This window comes from Nerophis ophidion, linkage group LG16, assembly GCF_033978795.1.
Source record: "Nerophis ophidion isolate RoL-2023_Sa linkage group LG16, RoL_Noph_v1.0, whole genome shotgun sequence".
NCBI lineage: Eukaryota > Metazoa > Chordata > Actinopteri > Syngnathiformes > Syngnathidae > Nerophis > Nerophis ophidion.
The window spans coordinates 15699385-15725172 of record NC_084626.1 but is presented as its reverse complement, the minus strand read 5'-3'; the positions used below and the strand labels follow the sequence as shown (position 1 = coordinate 15725172).

Here is a 25788-nt window from a genome sequence, read left to right as displayed (position 1 = left end):
GTGTTGCTGAATCTTTTGCAATTTGTTCATTTAATAATGGAGACTATAAAGACCAATGCTGTTGGTGGAAAGCGGTGGATTGCAGCTGTCTTTAGCACCGAGACACAGCTGGTGTTTCTTTGTTTGTTGTGAAGCAGAGCGGTCAAGCGAACATGTTTTCTCTACGTCAACCAGCATGTTTTTGGATGGGGAAATTGTGATACATATTATACCGGAGACATCAGTGGATTATTCGTCGTCCTGCAGCAGCTGTCAAAAAAGGCAGCTGTGAGCTTGGCTTCTCGGCTTCTCTCTGAGATAATGCGTGTTCATCGCAGCCATCCGACCTCGAGGTACGTCTTTACAATCTTTAAAATCTCACTAAAACACTATTAAAACAATAAGCAGATAAGGGATCTTCCAGAATTATCCTAGTAAATGTGTCTAATTACATCTGAAACGCTCACAATGCCGCCGCCCGGAGCCGTGGCTTTTTTTTAAAAAAAATTTATTTTTTTTTTTTTTTTTAGTCCTTCACTATATCTTAATTCACAAATCTTTCATCCTCGCTCAAATTAATGGGGAAATTGTCGCTTCCTCGGTTCGAATTGCTCTTACTGCTGGTGGCTACCATTATAAACAATGTGAATATGTGTGGAGCCCTGCAACTCGTGACGTCACGCGCACACACTTCCGGGAAAGGCAGGGCTTTTTTACGAGCGACCAAAAGTTGTGAACTTTATCGTCAATGTTCTCTACTAAATCCTTTCAGCAAAAATATGGTAATATCGCGAAATGATCAAGTATGACACATAGAATGGACCTGCTATCCCCGTTTAAATAAGAAAATCTCATTTCAGTAGGCCTTTAAGCCAGTTCGCCAGCCAAGAGCACGCTCGCTTACTTCTCCAGAAAATATGTTGTATGTCCCAGAGTTGATCAAAGTGTGGTTATCAATTATGATAATTTGAATATAAAATGGTGTACCCTGCCTGTCTGCTCAGTGGCTTTGCGGTTAGAGTGTCCGCCCTGAGATCGGTAGGTTGTGAGTTCAAACCCCGGCCGAGTCATACCAAAGACTATAAAAATGGGAAAAAATGGGACCTATTACCTCCCTGCTTGGCACTCAGAATCAAGGGTTGGAATTGGGGGTTAAATCACCAATATGATTCCCGAGCACGGACCCCGCTCCTACTAACTGCTCCCTTCACCTCCCAGGGGGTGGAACACAAGGATGGGTCAAATGCAGAGGTTCATTTCACCACATGTAGTGTGTGCGTGACTATCAGTGGTACTTAAACTTTAAGTTTCAGCAGCCGAGATTGGCTCCAGTGTTACTGACTTTGCTGCTTAGACTGCTGTCTCTACAAAATGGTAGAGCTGTATAGCTAGCAACAGCATCAGGTTAGCGAAAAAATTGCCACAAAGCGCGGTAGCCACTTAGCTCAACAGAACAATGCTGAGCTACATCCAATAAAGACAGAAGTTAACTTGATGGCTGGATGACATACCAGTAAAGATGGGGCACAGCTTTCCCCAGCATGTGATGCCACCTTCGGAAGTGAACTGGCCCAGGGCGACCTCCAGGAAGAAGACTGGAAGGCCTCCACCAAACAGGAAAATGAAGTAGGGGATAAGGAATGCACCTGGTAGAAAGACATGAGTAAGAATCCTTCATTTCATTATTTCAATTATTAACTTCAATATGACTTGCATGGCAACAGTGACTCAGTTGGATGAGTAGAATAAGCCAGCAAGCCTTACCTCCACCATTTTTGTAGCAGAGGTACGGGAAACGCCACACGTTCCCTAAACCAACAAAGCCACCAGCCACGGACAGAACAAAGTCCAGCTTGCTGGACCACTTCTCCCTCTGGGGGTGCTTGCCCTCGGCTTCGTCTTCGGGTCGCGTGCCGGGACTCTTACCGGGGGACGGCTTCAGCGTGTCCTTGTGGAAGTCCTTCAGGCACTGGAGCTTCTCTTTTTGAGCCATTTCTGAGGACAGGAAACAGTGACGACAGGCGTAAATCTCATTTTCACTGCTGCTCAGCTGTGCTGACAAAATGAAATCAACAGAAATGAAAAGTGTGTGTGGTTGACAGACAGACCAGCAGATAACCACAAGCCACGAGCAACAGTCCGGCTTAACCAATCAAGCAAATGTTCGCAAAGGGCCACAGTGCAACTTATTTACACATGTATTTACAAACAACAGCATTTAAAGAGCGAAGACACAAACCAAAAAAAGGCTACAGGAACAATTTTAGTATAATTTATTTTAATATAATTTATTTTGTTAACAGGCTAATAACTAATCAAACGTAGCCTGCATCTCAGTTTTGTTTTATATTTGACAAAGCATTTTTTATACTTTTTACAAACCCCGTTTCCATATGAGTTGAGAGATTGTGTTAAATGTAAATATAAACGGAATACAATGATTTTCAAATAATTTTCAACCCATATTCAGTTGAATATGCTACAAAGACAACATATTTGATGTTCAAACTGATAAACATATTTTTTTTGCAAATAATCATTAACTTTAGAATTTGATGCCAGCAACACGTGACAAAAAATTTGGGAAAGGTGGCAATAAATACTGATAAAGTTGAGGAATGCTAATCAAACGATTATATGGAACATCCCACAGGTGTGCAGGCTAATTGGGAACCGCTGGGTGCCATGATTGGTAATAAAAGCAGCTTACATGAAATGCTAAGTAATTCACAAGGATGGGGTGAGGGTCACCACTTTGTAAGCAAATTGTCGAATAATTATAGAACAACATTTCTCAACGAGCTATTGCAAGGAATTTAGGGATTTTACCATCTACGGTCCGTAAAATCATCAAAAAGTTCAGAGAATCTGGAGAAATAACTGCACGTAAGCGATGATATTATGGACCACTGATCCCTCAGGCGGTACTGCATCAAAAACCAACATCAGTGTGTAAAGGATATCACCACATGGGCTCAGGAACACTTCATAAAACCACTGTCAGTAACTACAGTTGGTCGCTACATCTGGAAGTGCAAGTTAAAACTCTACTATGCAAAGCCAAACCCATTTATCAACAATATCCTGAAACGCCGCCACCTTGGCTGGGCCCGGGCTCACCTAAGATGGACTGATGCAAATTGGGAAGGTGTTCTGTGGTCTGACGAGTCCACATTTGAAATCATATTTGGAAACAGAGGATGTGGTGTCCTCCAGAACAAAGAGGAAAACAACCATCCGGTTTGTTATAAGCACAAAAATCAAAAGTCAGAACCTGTGATGGTATGAGGGTGTATTAGTGCCCAAGGCATGGGTAACTTACACATCTGTAAAGGCACCATTACTGCTGAAAGGTCCATACAGGTTTTGGAACAACATATGTTGTCATCTAAGCAACGTTATCATGGACGCCCCTGCTTATTTCAGCAAGACAAGTGTTACAACAGCGTGGCTTCGTAAAAAAAGAGTGCGGGTACTTTTCTGGCCCGCCCGCAGCCCAGACTTGTCTCCCATCGAAAATTTGTGGCGCATTATGAAGCGTATAATACGACAGCGGAGACCTCAGACTGTTGAACGACTGAAGCTCTACATAAAACAAGAATGGGAAAGAATTTCACTTTCAAAGCTTCAACAATTAGTTCCCTCAGTTCCCAAACGTTTATTGAGTGTTGTTAAAAGAAAAGGCGATGTAACACAGTGGTGAACATGTCCTTTCCCAACTACAGTGGCACGTATGGCAGCCATGATATTCTAAGTTAATTATTATTTGCAAAAAAAATTCAATTTTATGAGTTTGAACATCAAATATCTTGTCTTTTTAGCATATTCAACTGAATATGGGTTGAAAAAGATCTGCAAATCATTGTATTCCGTTTGTATTTACATTTAACACAATTTCCCAATTCATATGGAAACGGGGTTTGTAAATTTTTAATATTATTACTGTTTCCTTGCATTTTTGGCTGCCTAAAAATGCATGGAAACTCTGGAAACTATGCAAGCACGCACGTAAGGCCCTTTAAAAATGTTGCCATTTTAGAGATGATGGACATGAACTTCCAAAACTTGCTAGATCACTATATTCGGACCAATCTAAGTCTAAGACTACATGGGACCAATCTAAGTCTATGAGCATGAACTGAAGAAGCCTACTGTGATGAAGCGAGATGTCTTTGAAGACAAACTAAAGAGTCCAGTTGCAACGATTGAATGCCCTAAAAATACCATGACCTGGAGGAATGAGAACATCTACAGACACGATATTTGTTATAAAATTACACTGATGCCAAAGTTTAACCGATCGTCACCAAATTTGGTGGCGACGTCATTTCGCAAAAGGACACACAAATAAGTTTTAAATAACGCTTGTTTGCAAACAAGCAGGAAGTCCGGCATTTTAATGCCAAACCGGGAGTTGTTTTTTGACGCACTCCTAAGGACTTTGACCAAATGAGCCTAAACCAAAATCATAAAATATTAACCAGATGAACGATGACAAATTGGGAAACATTTTAGCCAACTTTATAGGATGTGGTTGGTGCACACATTAATAGTCGGTCTGAGGATTTGCCACAAAAATTTAAAACTCAGCTCCACAAGGTCACATCTTCATTAGAATTGGTGTGTATGGTCAAGATGACACATTCTGAAGCTATGTATAGGTCACTTCCTGAATTAGTGGAGACCCGAAGAAAAAAAGTTCACATATTTTCCATTGGAACTCGTTCGTTTGCAGCTTTAATTGTTAGTTTTATTTTAACTTGTGATTAGTGTTCTGCGTCTTGTAATTGTCCTGTGTTATTATGTATTCTACAATGTACTGCTTTTATATATCCTGTATTTTATATTATTACTTAAAACTGTTTTATATTTTAATTCTTTTTTTATCCTGTAAAGCGCCTCTGAGTGCTCAGAAAAGCACTATACCAAAAAAATGTATTATTATTATTAGTAGTAGTAGTAGTAGTAGTATTAGTATCAACATTTCAGCTCTTACTTGCTACACTTTGTGAATTTGTTGATGTCATTTCTTACTTTAAAGACCAAAGCTTAAGCAATGTACATTTTCAGCTATTTTTGCACATTTTAATCCCTGTCAGGTCCCCGAATAGCGGCAACAAGATGGAGGATAGCAAAATCCGCGGATGACGTCCTCCTGTTCCAGCTGTCCTCACTAGGACGTGTTTAACAAAACAGCGACACGATAAAAGAGATAACTTAGGAGAGATGTGCAGAATAGAAGAGGGAGAACTGTGCTACCTTATCTTCTTGACTAATTCCAATAACACTTGATGTTCTTCTTAGTAAAAATGTCCACATATATGTGACACATTACAGGCGTAAGTTACTACCTTTCAATGTGTTTGTGACATCATGCTTTGATATAAAAGTGCACATATAACACATGCGGATCTGGGGGAGGGGACAATATATGAGAGATCATCAAGACATCTAACAGTTCTCAGGTTCCCTCAGACAAGTTAATGATCCCACACAACTATGACCTGCTTCCTTGATTGTAAATGAATAACCAAAGTGTGTTTGGTTCAAACAATGAACTCCATAATGTCTGTGGTGGCACTGTTTAGCTGGCAAACCAACCATTTGCTTATTTCAATGATATACCAACAGATGGTGAAATAATATATACTATAATAATGACAGTGGGCTGTTGTGTGAGTTTTGTAGCACTCCTTTGGGACTTTATATTAAAATGATGGCTAAAATGATAAAACCGTGCATTCACATGCTTTCTGGATTCCAAAAAGGACACAATCATAGGTCAAAGACACATCTTAACAATGCGGTCTGAGCAGGGCAGTACCAACACTGGATGACCATTTACTTAAACAGTTGAGCCCCAGAAGACCTCCAAGGGAACACGACCACCATGAAAAATGCATGATGTGTGTGTGTGTGATGATGTGGGCTTACGTTCAGTGAGTTCAGCCAGTGCGCATACACACACACACGCAAAGCCCTTATATAACACACTTCACTATTTTAAGAGCGCGTTTAGTTCCACTAGGCTGATCAGCCTCTGTTATACTTTGCTCGCACCTCTTCCTCCTTCCTCTGGATTGTCTTTAAATGACAAGTTTAATGATGATTCAAACAAAAGCATCTACACTTCTTTATCAACAAAAACGAGACTTCCTCTCCTTTAAGACCTAACGACTTCCTGCCAAGACATCCCCAGTTTAGCAAGATGACCGTGTTCTCCTTGGCATCAATCAAGCCCTACTTTCACCAAGCAGAATGGTTTAGCTCCCAAACCAAAAACACTGATTTGAACCAATTTTTGGTACCCTTCTATCAGCATCCATCCATCCATCCATCTTCTTCAGCTTATCCAAGGTCGGGTCGCGGGGGCAGCAGCCTAAGCAGGGAAGCCCAGACTTCCCTCTCCATAGCCACTTCGTCTAGCTCTTTCCGGGGGATCCCGAGGCGTTCCCAGGCCAGCCGGGAGACATAGTCTTCCCAACGTGTCCTGGGTCTTCCCTGTGGCCTCTTACCGGTTGGACGTGACCTAAACACCTCCCTAGGGAGGCGTTCGGGTGGCATCCTGACCAGAAGCCCGAACCACCTCATCTGGCTTCTCTCAATGTGGAGGAGCAGCGGCTTTACTTTGAGTTCCTCTCGGATGGCAGAGCTTTTCACCCTATCTCTAAAGGAGAGCCCCGCCACACGGCGGAGGAAACTCATTTCGGCCGTGTGTACCCGTGATCTTATCCTTCCGGTCATGACCCAAAGCTCATGACCATAGGTGAGGATGGGAACATAGATCGACCGGTAAATTGAGAGTTTTGCCTTCCGGCTCAGCTCCTTCTTCACCACAACAGATCGGTACAACATCCGCATTTCTGAAGACGCCGCACCTATCCGCCTGTCGATCTCACGATCCACTCTTCCCTCACTCGTGAACAAGACTCCTAGGTACTTGAACTCCTCCACTTGGGGCAGAGTCTCCTCCCCAAACCCGAAGATGGCATTCCACCCTTTTCCGGGCGAGAACCATGGACTCTCGCACTTCTATCAGCAGGACAGTACAAAGTGTTGAGGGCAGAGAAACGGTAACTTCCTTTTCATAAGAGTTATGTCTTAATTTGCACACTATTGTACTTACACTTAAAACCGGATTTACTAAAATGGCTTAATTTTTGTACTTCGACTTAGAGCCTGATTTACTAAAATCCAAATACCACTCACTAAACAGTGTGTGCAAACTGTAATATAGTCTGTATTATTAGTGGGTGTGTTGCGTGTGATTTATTAACACTGTGTGTACAATTGAAAAGTGGTGCAGACCGCCTTACTTAAAGGAACTTTTGTATGTACAATACGGGGCATCACCAAGAAGACACTTAATCATGTACTGCACATTCATTTCATCATGCTTCTACCTCTGGGGTTTTGCTATGTTTTTAAACATGCAGGAGTCATGGACCACTTTTTATGGGCATTTTAAAAGCAGTCCGAATCATGCTGTAAATATAAATTGAAATCTCATTTTTGTTCTTATTTTTGTGTTTTTAAAGGCCTACTGAAACCCACTACTACCGACCACACAGTCCGATAGTTTATATATCAATGATGAAATATTTACATTGCAACACATGCCAATACGGCCTTTTTAGTTTACTAAATTGCAATTTTAAATTTCCCAGGAGTTTCTTGTTGAAAACGTCGCTGAATGATGACTTATACGCGTGAAGTCACGGACTGTGAGGAAATATTAGCGCTGCGCACACACACAGCTAAAAGTCGTCTGCTTTAACAGCATAATTATACAGTATCTTGGACATCTGTGTTGCTGAATCTTTTGCAATGTGTTCATTTAATAATGGAGACTATAAAGAACAATGTTGTTGGTGGAAAGCGGTGGATTCCAGCAGTCTTTAGCACCGAGACCCGGCCGGCGTTTCTTAGTTTTTTGTGAAAGCAGAGCGGTCAAGCGAACATGTTTTCTCTACGTCAACCAGCATGTTTTTGGATGGGGAAATTGTGATATATATCTTACCAAAGACATCCGTGGATTATTCGTCGTTCTGCAGCAGCTGTGAGCTTGGCTCCTCGGCTTCTCTCTGAGACACAGTTTGTTCAACGCAGACATCTGACCTCGAGGTATGTCTTGATAATCTTTACTTTACAATCTTTAAAATCTCACCAAAACACTATTAAAACAATAAGCAGATAAGGGATCTTCCAGAATGATCCTAGCACATGTGTCTAATTACATCTGAAACGCTCACACTGCCGTCGCCCGGAGCTGTCGCTTTTTTTTTTTTTCTAGTCCTTCGCCATCAATATCCTCAAACACAAATCTTTCATCCTCGCTCAAATTAATGAGGAAATTGTCGCTTTCTCGGTCAGAATCGCTCGCGCTGCTGGCGTCCATGATTGTAATCAATGGGTGGATGTGAGGAGTCCGACAATCTGTGACGTCACGCGCACTACTTCCGGGAAAGGCAGGGCTTTTTTAAGAGCTACCAAAAGTTGCGAACTTTATTGTCGATTTTCTCTACTAAATCCTTTCAGCAAAAATATGTCAATATTTATCAATCAATCAATCAATGTTTACTTATATAGCCCTAAATCACTAGTGTCTCAAAGGGCTGCACAGACCACCACGACATCCTCGGTAGGCCCATATAAGGGCAAGGAAAACTCACACTCAGTGGGACGTCGGTGACAATGATGACTATGAGAACCTTAGAGAGGAGGAAAGCAATGGATGTCGAGCGGGCCTAACATGATACTGTGAAAGTTCAATCCACAATGGATCCAACGCAGTCGCGAGAGTCCAGTCCAAAGTGGATCCAACACAGCAGCGAGAGTCCCGTTCACAGCGGAGCCAGCAGGAAACCATCCCAAGCGGAGGCGGATCAGCAGCGCAGAGATGCCCCCAGCCGATACACAGGCGAGCAGTACATGGCCACCGGATCGGACCGGACCCCCTCCACAAGGGAGAGTGGGACATAGAAGAAAAAGAAAAGAAACGGCAGATCAACTGGTCTAAAAAGGGAGTCTATTTAAAGGCTAGAGTATACAAATGAGTTTTAAGGTGAGACTTAAATGCTTCTACTGAGGTGGCATCTCGAACTGTTACCGGGAGGGCATTCCAGAGTACTGGAGCCCGAACGGAAAACGCTCTATAGCCCGCAGACTTTTTTTGGGCTTTGGGAATCACTAACAAGCCGGAGTCCTTTGAACGCAGATATCTTGCCGGGACATATGGTACAATACAATCGGCAAGATAGGATGGAGCTAAACCGTGTAGTATTTTATACGTAAGTAGTAAAACCTTAAAGTCACATCTTAAGTGCACAGGAAGCCAGTGCAGGTGAGCCAGTACAGGCGTAATGTGATCAAACTTTCTTGTTCTTGTCAAAAGTCTAGCAGCCGCATTTTGTACCAACTGTAATCTTTTAATGCTAGACATGGGGAGACCCGAAAATAATACGTTACAGTAGTCGAGGCGAGACGTAACAAACGCATGGATAATGATCTCAGCGTCTTTAGTGGACAGAATGGAGCGAATTTTAGCGATATTACGGAGATGAAAGAAGGCCGTTTTAGTAACGCTTTTAATGTGTGCCTCAAAGGAGAGAGTTGGGTCGAAGATAACACCCAGATTCTTTACCGTGTCGCCTTGTTTAATTGTTTGGTTGTCAAATGTTAGAGTTGTATTATTAAATAGAGTTCGGTGTCTAGCATTTCCGTTTTTTTGGCGTTGAGTTGCAAAAAGTTAGCGGACATCCATTGTTTAATTTCATTAAGACACGCCTCCAGCTGACTACAATCCTGCGTGTTGGTCAGCTTTAGGGGCATGTAGAGTTGGGTGTCATCAGCATAACAGTGAAAGCTAATACCGTATTTGCGTATGATGTCACCTAGCGGCAGCATGTAGATGCTGAAGAGTGCAGGGCCAAGGACCGAACCCTGGGGAACTCCACACGTTACCTTAACGTAGTCCGAGGTCACATTGTTATGGGAGACACACTGCATCCTATCAGTAAGATAAGAGTTAAACCAAGACAGGGCTAAGTCTGACATACCAATTCGTGTTTTGATACGTTCTAATAAAATATTATGATCGACGGTATCGAAAGCAGCGCTAAGATCGAGGAGCAGCAACATAGATGACGCATCAGAATCCATCGTTAGCAATAGATCATTAGTCATTTTTGCGAGGGCTGTTTCCGTGGAGTGATTTGCCCTGAAACCGGATTGAAAGGTTTCACATAGATTGTTAGACGCTAAGTGTTCATTTAACTGCTCCGCAACAATTTTTTCAAGGATTTTTGAAATAAAGGGAAGGTGAGACACCGGTCGGTAGTTTACCATGAGGTCAGGATCGAGGTTAGGTCTTTTAAGAAGAGGATGAATAACCGCTTTTTTGAATGCTAGGGGAACAGTGCCCGAGGAGAGTGATAAGTTTATAATATTTAGCACTGATGGACCTAATAATACAAAGAGCTCTTTGATCAGTTTCCCAGGAAGAGGGTCAAGTAAACATGTTGTCTGTTTTATTCCATTTACACGTTGTAACAATTCCTCTAATGTTATTTCCTCAAAACGAGAGAAACTATTTTGGAGGGCAGTATCCGCCGTATATACCATCGTATCAGTGTTAATAGAACCCCGTTGTAGCTGGGACGCATTGTCTTTAATCTCCTTTCTAATGACTTCAATTTTCTTACTAAAGAATTGCATAAAGTCATCAGCTGAGTGGGTTGAGCTACTGGAAGGGGTCCCTTATTGGGTTAGCGATGCTACCGTACTAAACAAAAATTTAGGATCGTTTTTATTACGGTGGATGAGATTTGAGTAATATTTAGCTTTAGCTAAGGTAAACATGCGTTTATAAGTTATTAAACCATCACTCCATGCTTCGCAAAAGTATCAAGTATGACACATAGAATGGACCTGCTATCCCTGTTTAAATAAGAAAATCTCAATTCAGGAGGCCTTTAAGGTGCGCTCATGGGAGAGAAACTGCAATTTTATGCTAAAGACACAAAAAATGCATGTCAAGAAGGTTTTTTTTAGACAGGAGATACTTTATGAAATATATACTTGTACATTTTGTGAAAAAACTAATTCCATTAAAGAACACAAAGGACACCAAAACGTATCAGTTGAATTAATTTCAATCCGCCCCTTTTTTAAATGGTGCCTATTGTTCAGAATCATCATGAAGGACATGACGTATGTATTTTTTTTTTTTTTAGGATTTTAAAAGATGATTTAAAAAAAGCTTGAAAGGTGCAGGGTTACCGTTTTAGCCTTCAAAGACTTCAATCACTTTTATATACAAAGAGCAAGTATAATATAATGTAGTTACAGACAAGTTCATAACAATATGGAATAGGTACATTGTTTATTTTATTTTGATCATTTTAATCAATGGATTTCTTCAGCGCAATGATTTCAAATTCCATAGCAGTGCACGTCCGACTTCTGGCCACAAATGTGTGTTCCTACTCCCAAAAACAAACGAGTATGTGTTCTAATCACGGCAGAATCGAAAACAGACAACGAAGACGACCATTTTTGGACAAATGAGGATTCAAAATCTGAAAAGAAGATATGCCTGATATTTTGTATTTATTTCAGTCCGTATATGTTAGCCTACACACACGTCGGAAGCAGAATTAAAGTAAAGTTAAAGTTAAAGTACCAATGATTGTCACACACACACTAGGTGTGGTGAAGTTTGTCCTCTGCATTTGACCCATCCCCTTGATCACCCCCTGGGAAGTGAGGGGAGCAGTGGGCAGCAGCGGTGCTGCACCAGGGAATAATTTTTGGTGATTTAACCCCCAATTCCAACCCTTTATGCTGAGTGCCAAGCAGGGAGGCAATGGGTCCCATTTTTGTATAGTCTTTGGTATGACTTGGCCGGGGTTTGAACTCCCAACCTACCGATCTCAGGGCGGACACTCTAACCACGAGGCCATTGATTATCCTCTTATCAATCAGCGCCAGCACCGATCCTTCTGCCATTTGTGTAACTGTCCGTTTGCTCGTACTTTCCAGACGTGCTAAATAAAGATGATAATTTTGGTAATGCGATCACTATTTTAGTTCAGTAAATCAGGCTGCGTGTGCTAAGTAATTAGATTTGCATTTTCTCCTAGTATTGTGGGTGTTTTGATGATCAGCATATAGTTTGCATATTATGACAAATGGAAAATGGATTGCACACTTTATTCTGCTCACTTAAAAGACGCAATCCAATTTGCACAGGTTTAGTAGTTCAGCTTTGCATGTGCAATCAAGTTTGCACATGTTTTATTGTCCATACAAACCTTCAGTAAATCAGGCCCTTATTCTTTTGAGTCATTCAAAAACTGGCTGATCCGAATGTTTGCAATAATGCTGTGTCAAGTGGTTGCAATTCACTAATAAAAGGAGAAAAGGCAAAATATTGTAAATACAATGGATTTAGCACAGCTTTGCACTACATTGTCAAAAATAGCACACTCATTAGCTAAGTGCAATTATTTGTATTATAGGCATTAATTATATTATATTACTATAATTATTTTAAGTGATGTAAGTATTCCATTTAAGACCCCAAAAAAAATCCACAATTGTTTTTTCTACTGCATGGCCTTCCTCGACTTTGTTGATTCGACACTGTGTCACCACACTATGACGTCAAGCTATTTAAGTAGCCGATAAACACAACACGCTCATAACAGGGAAACAGCAAGAGCTTTTAGCCAAGGCCAAACAATATAACTAACAGATAATGGTCGCCTCCTCCCTGCTAGCTTAGAAAAGCAGCAGAAAATAAAATAGGCTTTTGTCTACTCCTGTTTTGCTGGGCATTTAAGTTAGGATTAAACCTTTTTTAAGGCTCAATGATACTGAAAAAAATATATTTGATATTTGGTGGGGCTGTCCCGTTACAGCTTTTTCACTTCCGATACTGATATTGGAGACTTGAGTATTGGCCGATACTTATATTAATCCAATACGATATCAGCAAAAACTATACAGCACGTACTTTTATTGTTTTGTAGTGTGGAATTTATTTTTGATGACACCTAGTGGTCACAATAATTTACTAAGATATGCTCATGAGTCATGATGGAGTAAATTGAATGATGCAAACTAGAGATGTCCGATAATGGCTTTTTTTACCGATATCCGATATTCCGATATTGTCCAACTCTTAATTACCAATTCCGATATCAACCGATATTGATATACACAGTCGTGGAATTAACACATTATTATGCCTAATTTTGTTGTGATGCCCGGCTGGATGCATTAAACAATGTAATAAGATTTTCCAAAATAAATCAACTCAAGTTATGGAAAAAATGCCAACATGGCACTGCCATATTTATTATTGAAGTTACAAAGCGCTTTTTTTTTTTAACATGCCTCAAAACAGCAGCTTGGAATTCGGGACATGCTCTCCCTGAGAGAGCAAGAAGAGGTTGAGGTGGGCGAGGTTGAGGTGGGGGGCTAGGGCGTAGCGGGCGTGTATATTGTAGCGTCTGAGAATAGTTAGTGCTGCAAGGGGTTCTGGGTAATTGTTCTGTTGTGTTGCGGTGCAGATGTTCTCCCAAAAAGTGTTTGTTATTTTTGTTTGGTGTGGGTTCACAGTGTGGCGCATATTTGTAACAGTGTTAAAGTTGTTTATACGGCCACCCTCAGTGTAACCTGTATGGCTGTTGACCAAGTATGAATTGCATTCCCTTGTGTGTGTGAAAAACTGTTGCTATTGTGTGACTGGGCCGGCATGCAAAGGCAGGGCCTTCAAGTTTTATTGGCGCGCTGTACCTCTCCCTACGTCCGTGTACACAGCTGCAATTTAAAAAGTCATAGAATTTACTTCTTGAAACAGATACCGATAATTTCCGATAATTACATTTTAAAGCCTTTATCGGCTGATAATATCGTCAGTCAGATATCAGATATCTCTAATGCAAACACTTTTATTACTGGATATACTTTTTAGTGGGCTCCTGCCTCCGAGACTTATTTGATAATTATTTCATGTGATGTACTTGTTGATATCGACAAATGTTTTGTTCAAAATAGCAATACTGTCTAATTAAAGGCCTACTAAAATGAGATGTTCTTATTTAAACGGGGATAGCAGGTCCATTCTGTGTGTCATACTTGATCATTTCGCGATATTGCCATATTTTTGCTGAAAGGATTTATTATACAACATCGACGATAAAGTTCGCAACTTTTGGTGCTGAAAAAAAAGCCTTGCCTGTACCGGAATTAGCAGACGATATGCGCGTGACGTCACGAGTTGTGGAGCTCCTCACATCTGAACATTGTTTACAATCATGGCCACTTTCAGCGAGAGCGATTCAGACCGAGAAAGCGATGATTTCCCCATTAATTTGAGCGAGATTGAAAGATTCATGGTTGAGGAAAGTGAGTGTGAAGGACTAGAAAAAAAAATAAAAAGACTATACAGTGGGAGCGATTCAGATGTTATTAGACACATTTACTAGGATAATTCTGGAAAATCCCTTATCTGCTTATTGTGTTATTAGTGTTTTAGTGAGATTATATGGTCGTACCTGTAAAACCTGAAGGTCGGCCCTGCACCTTTCTTCAGCACCAGTCGACGGGTGGTGGTGATGCCAATCTCTGCCCTTCACAAGGGACCCTCTTCGAAACACGATCTTTTGAATATTACACTGTACTTTGTGTGTGTGGTCGCTTGACCGCTCTGTTCCATAGTAAAGCTTCACCGTTATCTTTCGGGAATGTAAACAATGAAACACCGGCTGTGTTTGTGTTGCTAAAGGCGGCCACAATAAACCGCTTCCCACCTACGGCTTCCTTCTTTGACGTCTCCATTACTCATTGAACAAATTGCAAAAGATTCAGCAACACAGATGTCCAGAATACTGTGGAATTATGCGATGAAAAGAGAAGACTTATAGCTGTGAACGGTGCTGGAACAAAATGTCCTCTACAATGTGTGACGTCACGCGCACGCGTCATCATACTGCAACGTTTTAGCATGATACTTCCGCGCAAAATTTAAAATTGCAATTTAATTAACTAAACCGGCCGTATAGGCATGTGTTGCAATGTTAAGATTTCATCATTGATATATAAACTATCAGACTGCGTGGTCGGTAGTAGTGGGTTTCAGTAGGCCTTTAAGGGCCAATATAACATATGTCTAGCTTGTGTGCTAGTGTTTGTTAAGCTGTTGTGTAGCTGCTAGCGCCTAGTAGCCTTTAGACATAATGTTTACTTTTTGTGAATAACTTAACTAATATAGAAGAAAAGACCAAACTTCTGTGCTTACTGAAGGACATTTAGATGTTAACTTGCTGTTCGTATTTGCACAAGTAAACACGCTGCAGGACTGCTTGTATTGTAGATTTTAGATACAAGCTGTTTTTCAAAGGGACCGATAACTGATTTAAATTTGGTATCAGGACAACATTAATTTTAGGATTGCTTGAAAATGTCACGTAAGACCGCTCAGTCCAGTATGCCACGCCATGTGTGAAATTGCTCAATCTGCTTGATCTGATGGGTCGGTGCCCCACTTGGATGCCAAAAGAATGAAAATAAATTCTGACGACTACACATTTATTTTGATCTTGACCAAAATGTAATGGATTCTTGCACATTCTTGTAAAATAAACGTTGGTTGTGTTGTTTTTTAGGTGTATCCATAGAGTAATAGACAAAGTAAGTAACCCCCTCCGTTGTTATTTGGATGGTTTGAGCTTGAAACGCTGATGTGAAAATAACAATAGCAAAGCCGAGCTGTACGTTTGTTAGAAAAAAAGCGGAATCAAACAAATCATCTTCCGACTCCATCATCTTGGTTTCACTCCCACGCCGTGTTTCTCATCCTCAAGCAGTCGTCTCCAGCCTCTGATGTGTTGTCACACAGTGGCCTTGCCAGTTAGCCTGCTCTAACGGTTGTGCCCTGGTTGAACAATGATGACCACCCAGAGTCAACTTGACATTTATGGATTTTTCATCTTCATCTTCAGCCATTACTCTCTTAAATCACAGTTAACAGCTCTGACAACAGCATGTGAACACTTGTTCTAATGTGTTCTAATGCATACTATGTGTACTTATATGCAACCTGTTAAGGCTACCTCAAGTCAAGGACACACCTCATCTGTAAATCACCTGAGCTTCGTGTCCTTGGTCACATGTGGCTTGGGTCTTCCTACATGAGTACTGTACTCACCAACGCATAATGAAGCACCCGCGCCGTCATTACGTAAGGTGACACATTGTTTCATAGTGGCGTCAGGATCACTGCAGAGGTTGGCACCGAGCAGGAAGTGGACCACCTAAAGAAACGTTGGCTCAGTCCAACAGTGACGACCTATGTGTTTAATGCCCCTCACAGTCAGTGATGTCATTGTGTCATGTGACACGTTTAAACACTGCCACAAAATGATCAAATACAGCCTACGTGTGATACAGTACATGTCTCTCAGATCCTCTCATGACTTAGTATAGAGCAGGGGTGTCAAACCTACGGCCCGCGGGCCTTTTTTTTTTTTTATCTGACCCGCGTGATGAGTTTGCCAAGTATTAAAATGAGCTGCAATTTTTTGGGGGATGAAAGAAACTGCTGTTCTAAATGTGTCCACCGGATGTCACAATAGCAATTCTGCTAGGCAAGCAAACGGCTTATACAGGGGCCAAGCAAGAAGTCCACAGTAAAGGGGGATTGTGGCTCCTCCTCCTTGACCCACATGAAACTTAAAACCTGCCTTTGTCTTCTGCTTCGAACACATCGTTATTTGGCACCCTTACTCCCCCATATAGAGTGTCGGCCCTGAGATTGGTAGGTCATGAGTTCAAACCCCGGCCGAGTCATAGCAAAGACTATAAAAATGGGACCCATTACCTCCCTGCTTGGCACTCAGCATCAAGGGTTGGAATTGGGGGTTAAATCAACAAAAATTATTCCCGGGCGTGGCCACCGCTGCTGCTCACTGCTCCCCTTATCTCCCAGGGGGTAAGAGTGATGGGTCAAATGCAGAGGATAATCTCACCACACCTAGTGTGTGTGTGACAATCATTGGTACTTTTAACTTTAATAATGTTTCTGTCAAAAACGAGAAAACTTAACCCTTTTGAATAGTTTTTACCGTCGTTTCTTACAGTTTGCTGAGTTAGCACTGGATTGATATGTGTACATGAAAGAGGAGGTATTTGATACTTAGAAGAGTTTACATGTTGTGTTTTTGTTCATTCCCAGAAAGACTGTGACTTAAAGTTTAATCCTGGCTTTTGAAGTCTAAGGTCATTGTGTTTTTGAAGCTGCACCCATTTCCTCAGAATTTTCAAGAAACTTTAAGTGTTTTGTCCAGAGGATTATTTGTGATTTGTACGTTATCAGAATGTGTTTGTTCTATTTTTGGCCAAAGTAAAAATATGGAAACAACCTGAAGTTGTCTTTATTTTTAATTTATAATGCCATGATTTTACCATTGCGGCCCACTTGGGAATAGATTTTCCTCCATAAGCCCCTGAGCTAAAATGACTGACACCTCTAGGATAGTGACTATGAGAGCCTGACAGGAGGGATGAGAGATTACGAAGGTGGGACATTGAACAAAAACATATACTGAGACTATATGAGGAACTGTAAAGAATATGAGCGCAAGGTGGAAAGACTGGGGAAGAACAGAGAGCTTGAGTGATGTATAGATAATATACTACGAGGACATCAATGAGATGAGAAGACAATATCAGACATGGGAAATTAAGACACTGAGAGAGCAAAGTCCCTAGGAGAGAGTAAAGGGAAAATAATGGGAAATGGATCAGTTATGAGACTAGGGAACAATAAAACATGAAAATTTAACCTCCTGAAAACCAATTGTCCACTGCAGAGCGCAATGAGTCGCAGGAGGATAATGAGAACCAGTGGGAAATATATCAAGGCTGAGAGTAACACTGGGATGAGAAACATGAAAAGTAAATGGAACCAAGACAAATGTTTGAGCAAGTGATTAATGAGAAAGAATTAAAACCTATGAGAGGCCTGAGTGTAGAAAAAAAAAGAAGACGAATGAGAAAAATGTCGATACTATGACACTGGGGAAATAGTAAGACTTTAAAAGGTATGAGAAGAAAAATGAGGACAAGAGAAAGACTTCAGAGGAAAAGAATGATAAATGTTTCAATACTGAGGGAAGAATGACACCTTGAGAGACATAAAAAGAGAGGAAAATATTGATAAATGATTAGAGACCATTGGGGAAACAATGAGAGAGCGATAAGAGAGGTAAAGAAAATGACAAGTAGAGGGACTATGAGAGACAGAATTAAGAAAAAAGAATGAGAACAAGCAAAAGACTGAGCGACTGAAGAGGAAAGAATGATACATGTGTATGGAGACTGAGGTAACAATGAGACGAGAGCAGCAGACCTGGGCAAATTAAGGCCCGGGGGCCACATGCGGCCCATTAAGCTTTTCAACGTGGCCCGCCGGACATTCCCAAATAATTATTTTAGATATTTAAGATGGAAACTGTAGCTGCCATTATGATGTGCAGTGATGTTTTCTAATGACCGTAAGTCTTGAACTATACAAAGTATTTCAATGGTTTGAATCCGTGTTTTTGCATGATATACTAGTTACTATGGTAATCTAATGAGTTACTATGGTAATCTAATTAATTGCTATGGTAATCTAAGTAACAGCAGCTCAGACGAGGCACAAAGCAGTGTGGGCGTGAATTGTTTCCACAAAATGTTTCCAGAGCGAGCCTGAAATGCGGGTGTCAGGGACGGACGCAGAAGGAGATTTTTCCAACAAAGTTCTAAAGCTTAGTGATGTATCAGATATATCAGATTGTAGGTGGATTTATTTTTTTACCATTCGCATTCATATTTTGCTGTGTTTGTTGCATTTTGCTTGATTGTAAAATATGTCGATGAGAGGGGACGTGACGTTCATATGTTGTCAATATTCAGTATTTTATCGTTCATAGTTAATATTGTAACACCCCCATTCTTTATTTTAATGTACATTCTACGTGTCTCATTCGGTAAACAAATTTAAAATTCCATTCTGTTTTTTAAGGCGGTCTGTCGAAACGTTTCTTAGCATTCAGACATTATTGTGAGGTTTTGTAATAGTGTCCCTAAATGTGTCCCACGTTTTTTTCCTCAAAATTTGGCCCTCTGAGTCAAAATAATTGCCCAGGCCTCGACTGGAGGCATGGCAAGTGAAGAAAAATAACGAGAACGGGAGAAATACAAAAGAACAGGAATCAATGAGACCATGAGAGACATCAGGAATGATATGAAAGGCATAGAGACTATGAGAGAGAATCAAGGACAAAGAATGAGAACAAGATTCGACTTTGAGAGACTGAGGAGAAAAAAAGAATGTTTTGAGACTGGGGAGACAATGAGAACATATGAGAGACATGAGAGAGGCAGAATTATGAGAAAGGGGAGAAACTGAGACACTGAGGAGATTAAGAATAATCATTATGTTGAGACTATGAGTTCCTTGAGAAGTAGAGACGTGCACGTCAAGCATCTTGTCCCTCTCGTGGCACCGTGCGCGCGCACGTTCTCAATCTTCATTTAGCATCATGAAAATCACGGAATGACAAAACCTTTGAATCCTTTCAATCTCACTTACACAGGCAGCGCTGCAGCAAAAAGTGTCTTTGACGCCGATTACAAAAAAAAAAGACAAAAGAGGGCAAGCACTTTTCAACAGCAATAATCCTCATTTCTTATATATATGATTAAAAAAGAGAGAATAGTCTTTCAAAGCGGACATCAGCATTATCAATTATCAGCCTTCCATCCAGCAGTGCGTCTCCATCATAAACACAATTACATCACATAACACAATTGTATCATCACACAACACAACATTATAATCACAGCATCAGTCAGCAGTAAAAAAAAAAAAATAAATAAATAAATAAGTGTGCATGCGGACGCGCGCATCGCCGTTACCTGCTGTCCTGATGGAAATTCTCAATGATTCCGTCCAAAAAAAAAATGGAAAAACCTTCTCTTGTGTCCACGAGTGAGACTTGAGCGCGCAGCCAGCCTTTAATTTGTCCTATTTATAAGCTCGTCTTTCTGACCTTTGTCTCCTCAAACGAGGGGGGACCGGAGAGATATGATCGCCAGTGGAAAATCACCGGCTCTGCCTCCTCAGAGCAACAGGAGAGCCGCGCGTCCGACGCCTTCACGGCGCGCACCCGCCTCGGAATTCTGCCTACGTGGGGCTGTCTCGGGCTGACATCCGCACAGGTGAACGCAGCACGTCTGCCAAAGGACTACAATAACGCCGATGAAAAAATAAAAATAAAAAGAGCAGGATGAGAGCATCAATTCACATACTTTTGCAGGCGTAATCACCGACATGAACGAGATGATAAGAGACAAAGGACCGCTTTAAACGCCTTCCATCGGGGGAAGGGAAAATGTACCGACTGTCCCTTAACGCAGCATTAAGGAGCATTAAAATCCCATGCTGCTGGCTTGCACGAGGCGGCCGGAAGTGAGGGGGAACAGCGTCCCTGGCGTGAGTGACAGGTGTATGGAAGATAACGGTTGTGACATCAAACTGGCAGGTACCTCAAAAGTGTTAAATAATTAGTATTGGGCTGCATTGGATGATGTACCTACCATGAATTGATTAACGTGGACCCCGACTTAAACAAGTTGAAAAACGTATTCGGTTGTGTCCATTTAGTGGTCAATTGCACGGAATATGTAGTGTACTGTGCAATCTACTTCAAACTTCGTTTCCATATGAGTTGGGAAATTGTGTTAAATGTAAATATGAACGGAATACAATGATTTGCAAATCATTGTCAACCTATATTCAGTTGAATATGCTACAAAGACAACCTATTTGATGTTCAAACTGATAAAAAAAAATTCTGTGTGCAAATAATCATTAACTTTAGAATTTGATGCCAGCAACGCATGACAAAGAAGTTGGGAAAGGTGGCAATAAATACTGATAAAGTTGAGGAATGCTCATCAAACCCTTATTTGGAACATCCCACAGGTGTGCAGGCTAATTGGGAACAGGTGGGTGCCATTATTGGGTTTAAAAACAGCTTCCAAAAAAATGTTCAGTATTTCGCAAGAAAGGATGGGGCGAGGTACACCCCTTTGTCGACAACTGTGTGAGCAAATAGTCAAAGAGTTTAAGAACAACATTTCTCAAAGTGCAATTAAAAGAAATTTAGGGATTTCAACATCTACGGTCCATAATATCATCAAAAGGTTCAGAGAATCTGGAAAAATCACTCCAAGTAAGCGGCATGGCCGGAAACCAACATTTAAATGACCGTGACCTTCAATCCCTCAGACGGAACTGTATCAAAAACCGACATCCATCTCTAAAGGATATCACCACATGGGCTCAGGAACACTTCAGAAAACCACTGTCACTAAATACAGCTGGTCGCTAAATCTGTAAGTGCAAGTTAAAGCTCTAATATGCAAAGCGAAAGGCATTCATCAACAAGATCCAGAAACGCAGCCGGCTTCTCTGGGCCCGAGATCATCTGAGATGGACTGATGCAAAAGTGTTCTGTGGTCTGACGAGTCCACATTTCAAGTTGTTTTTGAAAATATTCGACATCGAGTAATCCGGACAAAAGGGGAAGCGAACCATCCAAACTGTTATCGACGCAAAGTTCAAAAGCCAGCTTCTGTGATGGTATGGGGGTTCATTAGTGCCCAAGGCATGGGTAACTTACACATCTGTGAAGGCCACATTAATGCTGAAAGGTACATACAGGTTTTGGAACAACATATGCTGCCATCTAAGCGCCGTCTTTTTCATGGACCCCCCTGTTTATTTCAGCAAGACAATGCTAAGCCACATTCAGCACATGTTACAACAGCGTGGCATCGTAAAACAAGAGTGCGGGTACTTTCCTGGCCCGCCTGCAGTCCAGACCTGTCTCCCATGGAAAATGTGTGGCACATTATGAAGCATAAAATACGACAGCGGACACCCGAGACTGTTGAACGACTGAAGCTCTACATAAAACAAGAATGGGAAAGAATTCCACTTTCAAAGCTTCAACAATAAGTTTCCTCAGTTCCCAAACGTTTATTGAGTGTTGTTAAAAGAAAAGGTGATGTAACACAGTGGTGAACATGCCCTTTCCCAACTACTTTGGCACGTGTTGCAGCCATGAAATTCTAAGTTAGTTATTATTTGCAAAAAAAAAAATAAGTTTATGTTTGAACATCAAATATTTTGTGTTTGTAGTATATTCAATTGAATATGGGTTGAAAAGGATTTGCAAATCATTGTATTCCGTTTATATTTACATCTAACACAATTTCCCAACTCATATGGAAACAGGGTTTGTAATAAAAGTTTCAATCAATCACCACCACTTTCTACCGCTTATTCCCTTTCGGGGTCGCGGGGGGCGCTGGCGCCTATCTCAGCTACAATCGGGCGGAAGGCAATGTATTCTAATGGTTACGTTGTCTAATGCAGTGGTTCTCAAATGGGGGTACGCGTACCCCTGGGGGTACTTGAAGGTATGCCAAGGGGTACGTGAGATTTTTTTTTGAATATTCTAAAAATAGCAACAATTCAAAAATCCTTTATAAATATATTCATTGAATAATACTTCAACAAAATATGAATGTAAGTTCATAAACTGTGAAAAGAAATACAACAATGCAATATTCAGTGTTGACAGCAAGATTTTTTGTGGACATGTTCCATAAATATTGATGTTAAAGTTTTATTTTTTTGTGAAGAAATGTTTAGAATTAAGTTCATGAGTCCAGATGGATCTCTATTACAATCCCCAAAGAGGACAATTTAAGTTGCTGATTACTTCTATGTGTAAAAATCTTTATTTATAATTGAATCACTTGTTTATTTTTCAACAAGTTTTTAGTTATTTATATTTTTCCAAATATTTCAAGAAATACCATTACAAATGAGCAATAGCTTGCACTGTTATACAATTTAATAAATCAGAAACTGATGACATAGTGCTGTATTTTACTTCTTTATCTCTTTTTTTCAACCAAAAATGCTTTGCTCTGATTAGGGGTTAGTTGAATTAAAAAAATGTTCACAGGGGGTACATCACTGAAAAAAGGTTAAGAACTACTGGTCTAATGAGTTAGTGTTGATTCATAGAAGTAGACAAAAATAACTTGTTTAATCAAGTGTAAACAAAAACCGGTGAGTCAACTGGAACTCAAGTGCCCCTTGCGCAAGGCGTGCCCTAGTAAGAATATGTTTTTTCCCTCATTTGCATTACCGTATTCAATCAGAATAATTTCAAGGTGGTAATGTGAAATATATAGTAATATATTCATCCATCCATCTATCCATCTTCTCCCGCTTATCCGAGGTCGGGTCGCGGGTGGTAATATATTCAGTGACTTCGAAATGATCACCAACTTTTGTACTTGAACATGGCCAATAAAGTTGGGTAAAATTGTAAAAAGAACAACGCTTAATACACTCACTGGTACGCATTTGAAATGCATTTAGTCATAATTGTGATTTTAGCACCTCTGAAAATGGAAAAAACTAAACTTGATTAATGATGGCTGGCAGTCAAGGGCAATTTCTATATTGCTATGCTTAATAACGGGCCAATTAGTTTCTCTTTTACCTCTCCCTGAATTGGTTGTAAGACGAATGTGAGCCGTTTGGAATTTGTCCGATTTGTGACATTTTTCCCAACTATGGCATCAGCAGATATATCCATATATGGTAGAATTATACTTGAAGCACTTACTAATTGCTAGCAATAGCTCTTAGTGTTATTTCTTGCCTACTGCTTTGGTTGTCAGGACCTGATGACTAATGACATGACTAATTGAAAGTAAACTGCCGTTATTTTTATGCATGCAAAGCAAAGTTGTGTCCCGTTTTTTATGTGAGAAATTATTCGTTAACAGCTAGACCTTGCATCGTAAAACAACTTGCTTTTCGTTTGACGCTAACAATTGAATATTGCAATTAAATATATGCAATTCAACTACTGCGTATTATTATTGCAACTTGCTTATAGTATGTTGCTATAGTAATGTTTGGAGGGACACTATATTAAATAATCAAACATGCCTACTTTGTTTTTGTTTTTTATGCAATGTTGGTTTTAGTAAGATTTGGTGAAGACCAGAGATACGCTATATTTTCAAAAGTATTTGGCCACCCATCCAAATGATCAGAATCAGGTGTCCTAATCACTTGGCCCGGCCACAGGTAGCATTTAGGCATGGAGAGTGTTTCTAGAAATATTTGTGAAAGAATGGGCCGCTCTCAGGAGCTCAGTGATTTCCAGCGTGGAACGGTCATAGGATGCCACCTGTGCCCCTAAATATTCCAAAGTCAACTGTCGGCTTTATTATAAGAAAATAGAAGAGTTGAGGAACAACAACAACTCAGCCACGAAGTAAACTGACAAAGAGAGGTCAGCGGATGCTGAGGCGCATAGTGCAAAGAGGTCTCCGACTTTCTGCACATTCAGTTGCTACAGAGCTCCAAACTTCATGTGACTTTCCCATTAGTCCACGTACAGTACGCAGAGAGCTTCATGGAATAGGTTTCCATGGCCGATCAGCTGCAACAAAGCCATACATCAGCAAGTCCAATGCAAAGCGTGGGATGCAGTGGTGTGAAAGTGCGTCGCCAATGGACTATAGAGCAGTAGAGATGCGTTCTCTGGAGTGATGAGTCCCGCTTTTCCATCTGACAGATGAGTCTGGGTTTAGATGTTGCCAGGAGAACGGTACATTTCGGACTGCATTGTGCCAAGTGTGACATTTGGTCGAGGAGGAATTATGGTGTGGGGTTGTTTTTCAGGAGTTGGGCTTGGCCCTTTAAATTTCAGTGAAAGTGTGACGATCTGTCACTTCATTTCTGTTGGTTTTCCTTGTTGTTGTATTTACTTCCTGTCAGTGCTCTTATTTTGTTACATTTCCTGTTTCGTTCCGCGGAACACTGTTTCTCCTCACTTGCCGTTGATTGGCAGCCGGTCCACACTTGCTGCCAATCAACATAGGTCTATTTATGTTTTCACTCGAGCACTCCTCAGTGCTCGATGATAATTCAATGTTTGGAACTTTTGTTTGCACGACTGCTTCATGTATGTTTTGTTTGATATTAAAGTCATCTTACCTGCTCTCAGCACTTCTGGTTCTTGCATCTCGGGGTAACTAAACGGCAGCCATGCGGTTTCGTGTCAGAAAGGAACTTTGAATACTCCAGGATAACAAAACATTTTGGACAATTCCATGCCCCCAATCATGTGAGAACAGTTTGGAGCATGACTGTGCACCAGTGCACAAAGCAAGGTCCATAAAGACATGGGTGACAGAGTCTGGGGTGGATGAACATGACTGGCCTGCACAGAGTCCTGACTTGAACCCGATAGAACACCTTTGGGATGAATTAGAACGGAGACTGAGAGCCAGGCCTTCTCGACCAATATCAGTGTGTGACCTCAATAATGCGCTTTTGGAAGAATGGTGGAAAATTCCTATAAACACACTCCGCAACCTTGTGGACCGCCTTCCCAGAAGATTTGAAGCTGTAATAGCTGCAAAAGGTGGACCGACATCATATTGAACCCTATGGGTTAGGAATGGGATGGCACTTCAAGTCAAGGCAGGTGGCCAAATACTTTTGGTAATGTAGTTTTAGTCAAAATTGATGAATCTGAATAAGACTGTAAGGATTTTGGTACATTTATTCACAGGGATGAGTTTTACACACATGATTTTATTAGCGTAGTGCCGTACAACCTTGTTAAATCAAATTTAATAGTCAATAGT

General features: G+C 40.8%; 1 protein-coding gene across 2 annotated transcripts in view; it reads right to left on the bottom strand.

Moving 5' to 3' along the window:
* LOC133535020 (sodium- and chloride-dependent taurine transporter-like) overlaps positions 1-20217 on the bottom strand; it is a 78351-nt gene extending 58134 nt beyond the window's left edge. Inside the window, exons 1-3 of one of the 2 annotated variants that reach the window (XR_009802125.1) lie at positions 19951-20217; positions 1744-1974; positions 1491-1625 (exon numbers count right to left, since the gene is read on the bottom strand). Coding sequence is in view for 1 of the 2 variants with exons in the window: in XM_061874421.1 (XP_061730405.1) it covers positions 1491-1625; positions 1744-1972 (364 nt within the window). In the remaining variant the exon portion in view is untranslated. The remainder of the gene's footprint in view (positions 1-1490; positions 1626-1743; positions 1975-19950) is intronic. The other variant, XM_061874421.1, reaches the window with a different exon arrangement.
* Between the last annotated feature and the right edge of the window lie 5571 nt (positions 20218-25788).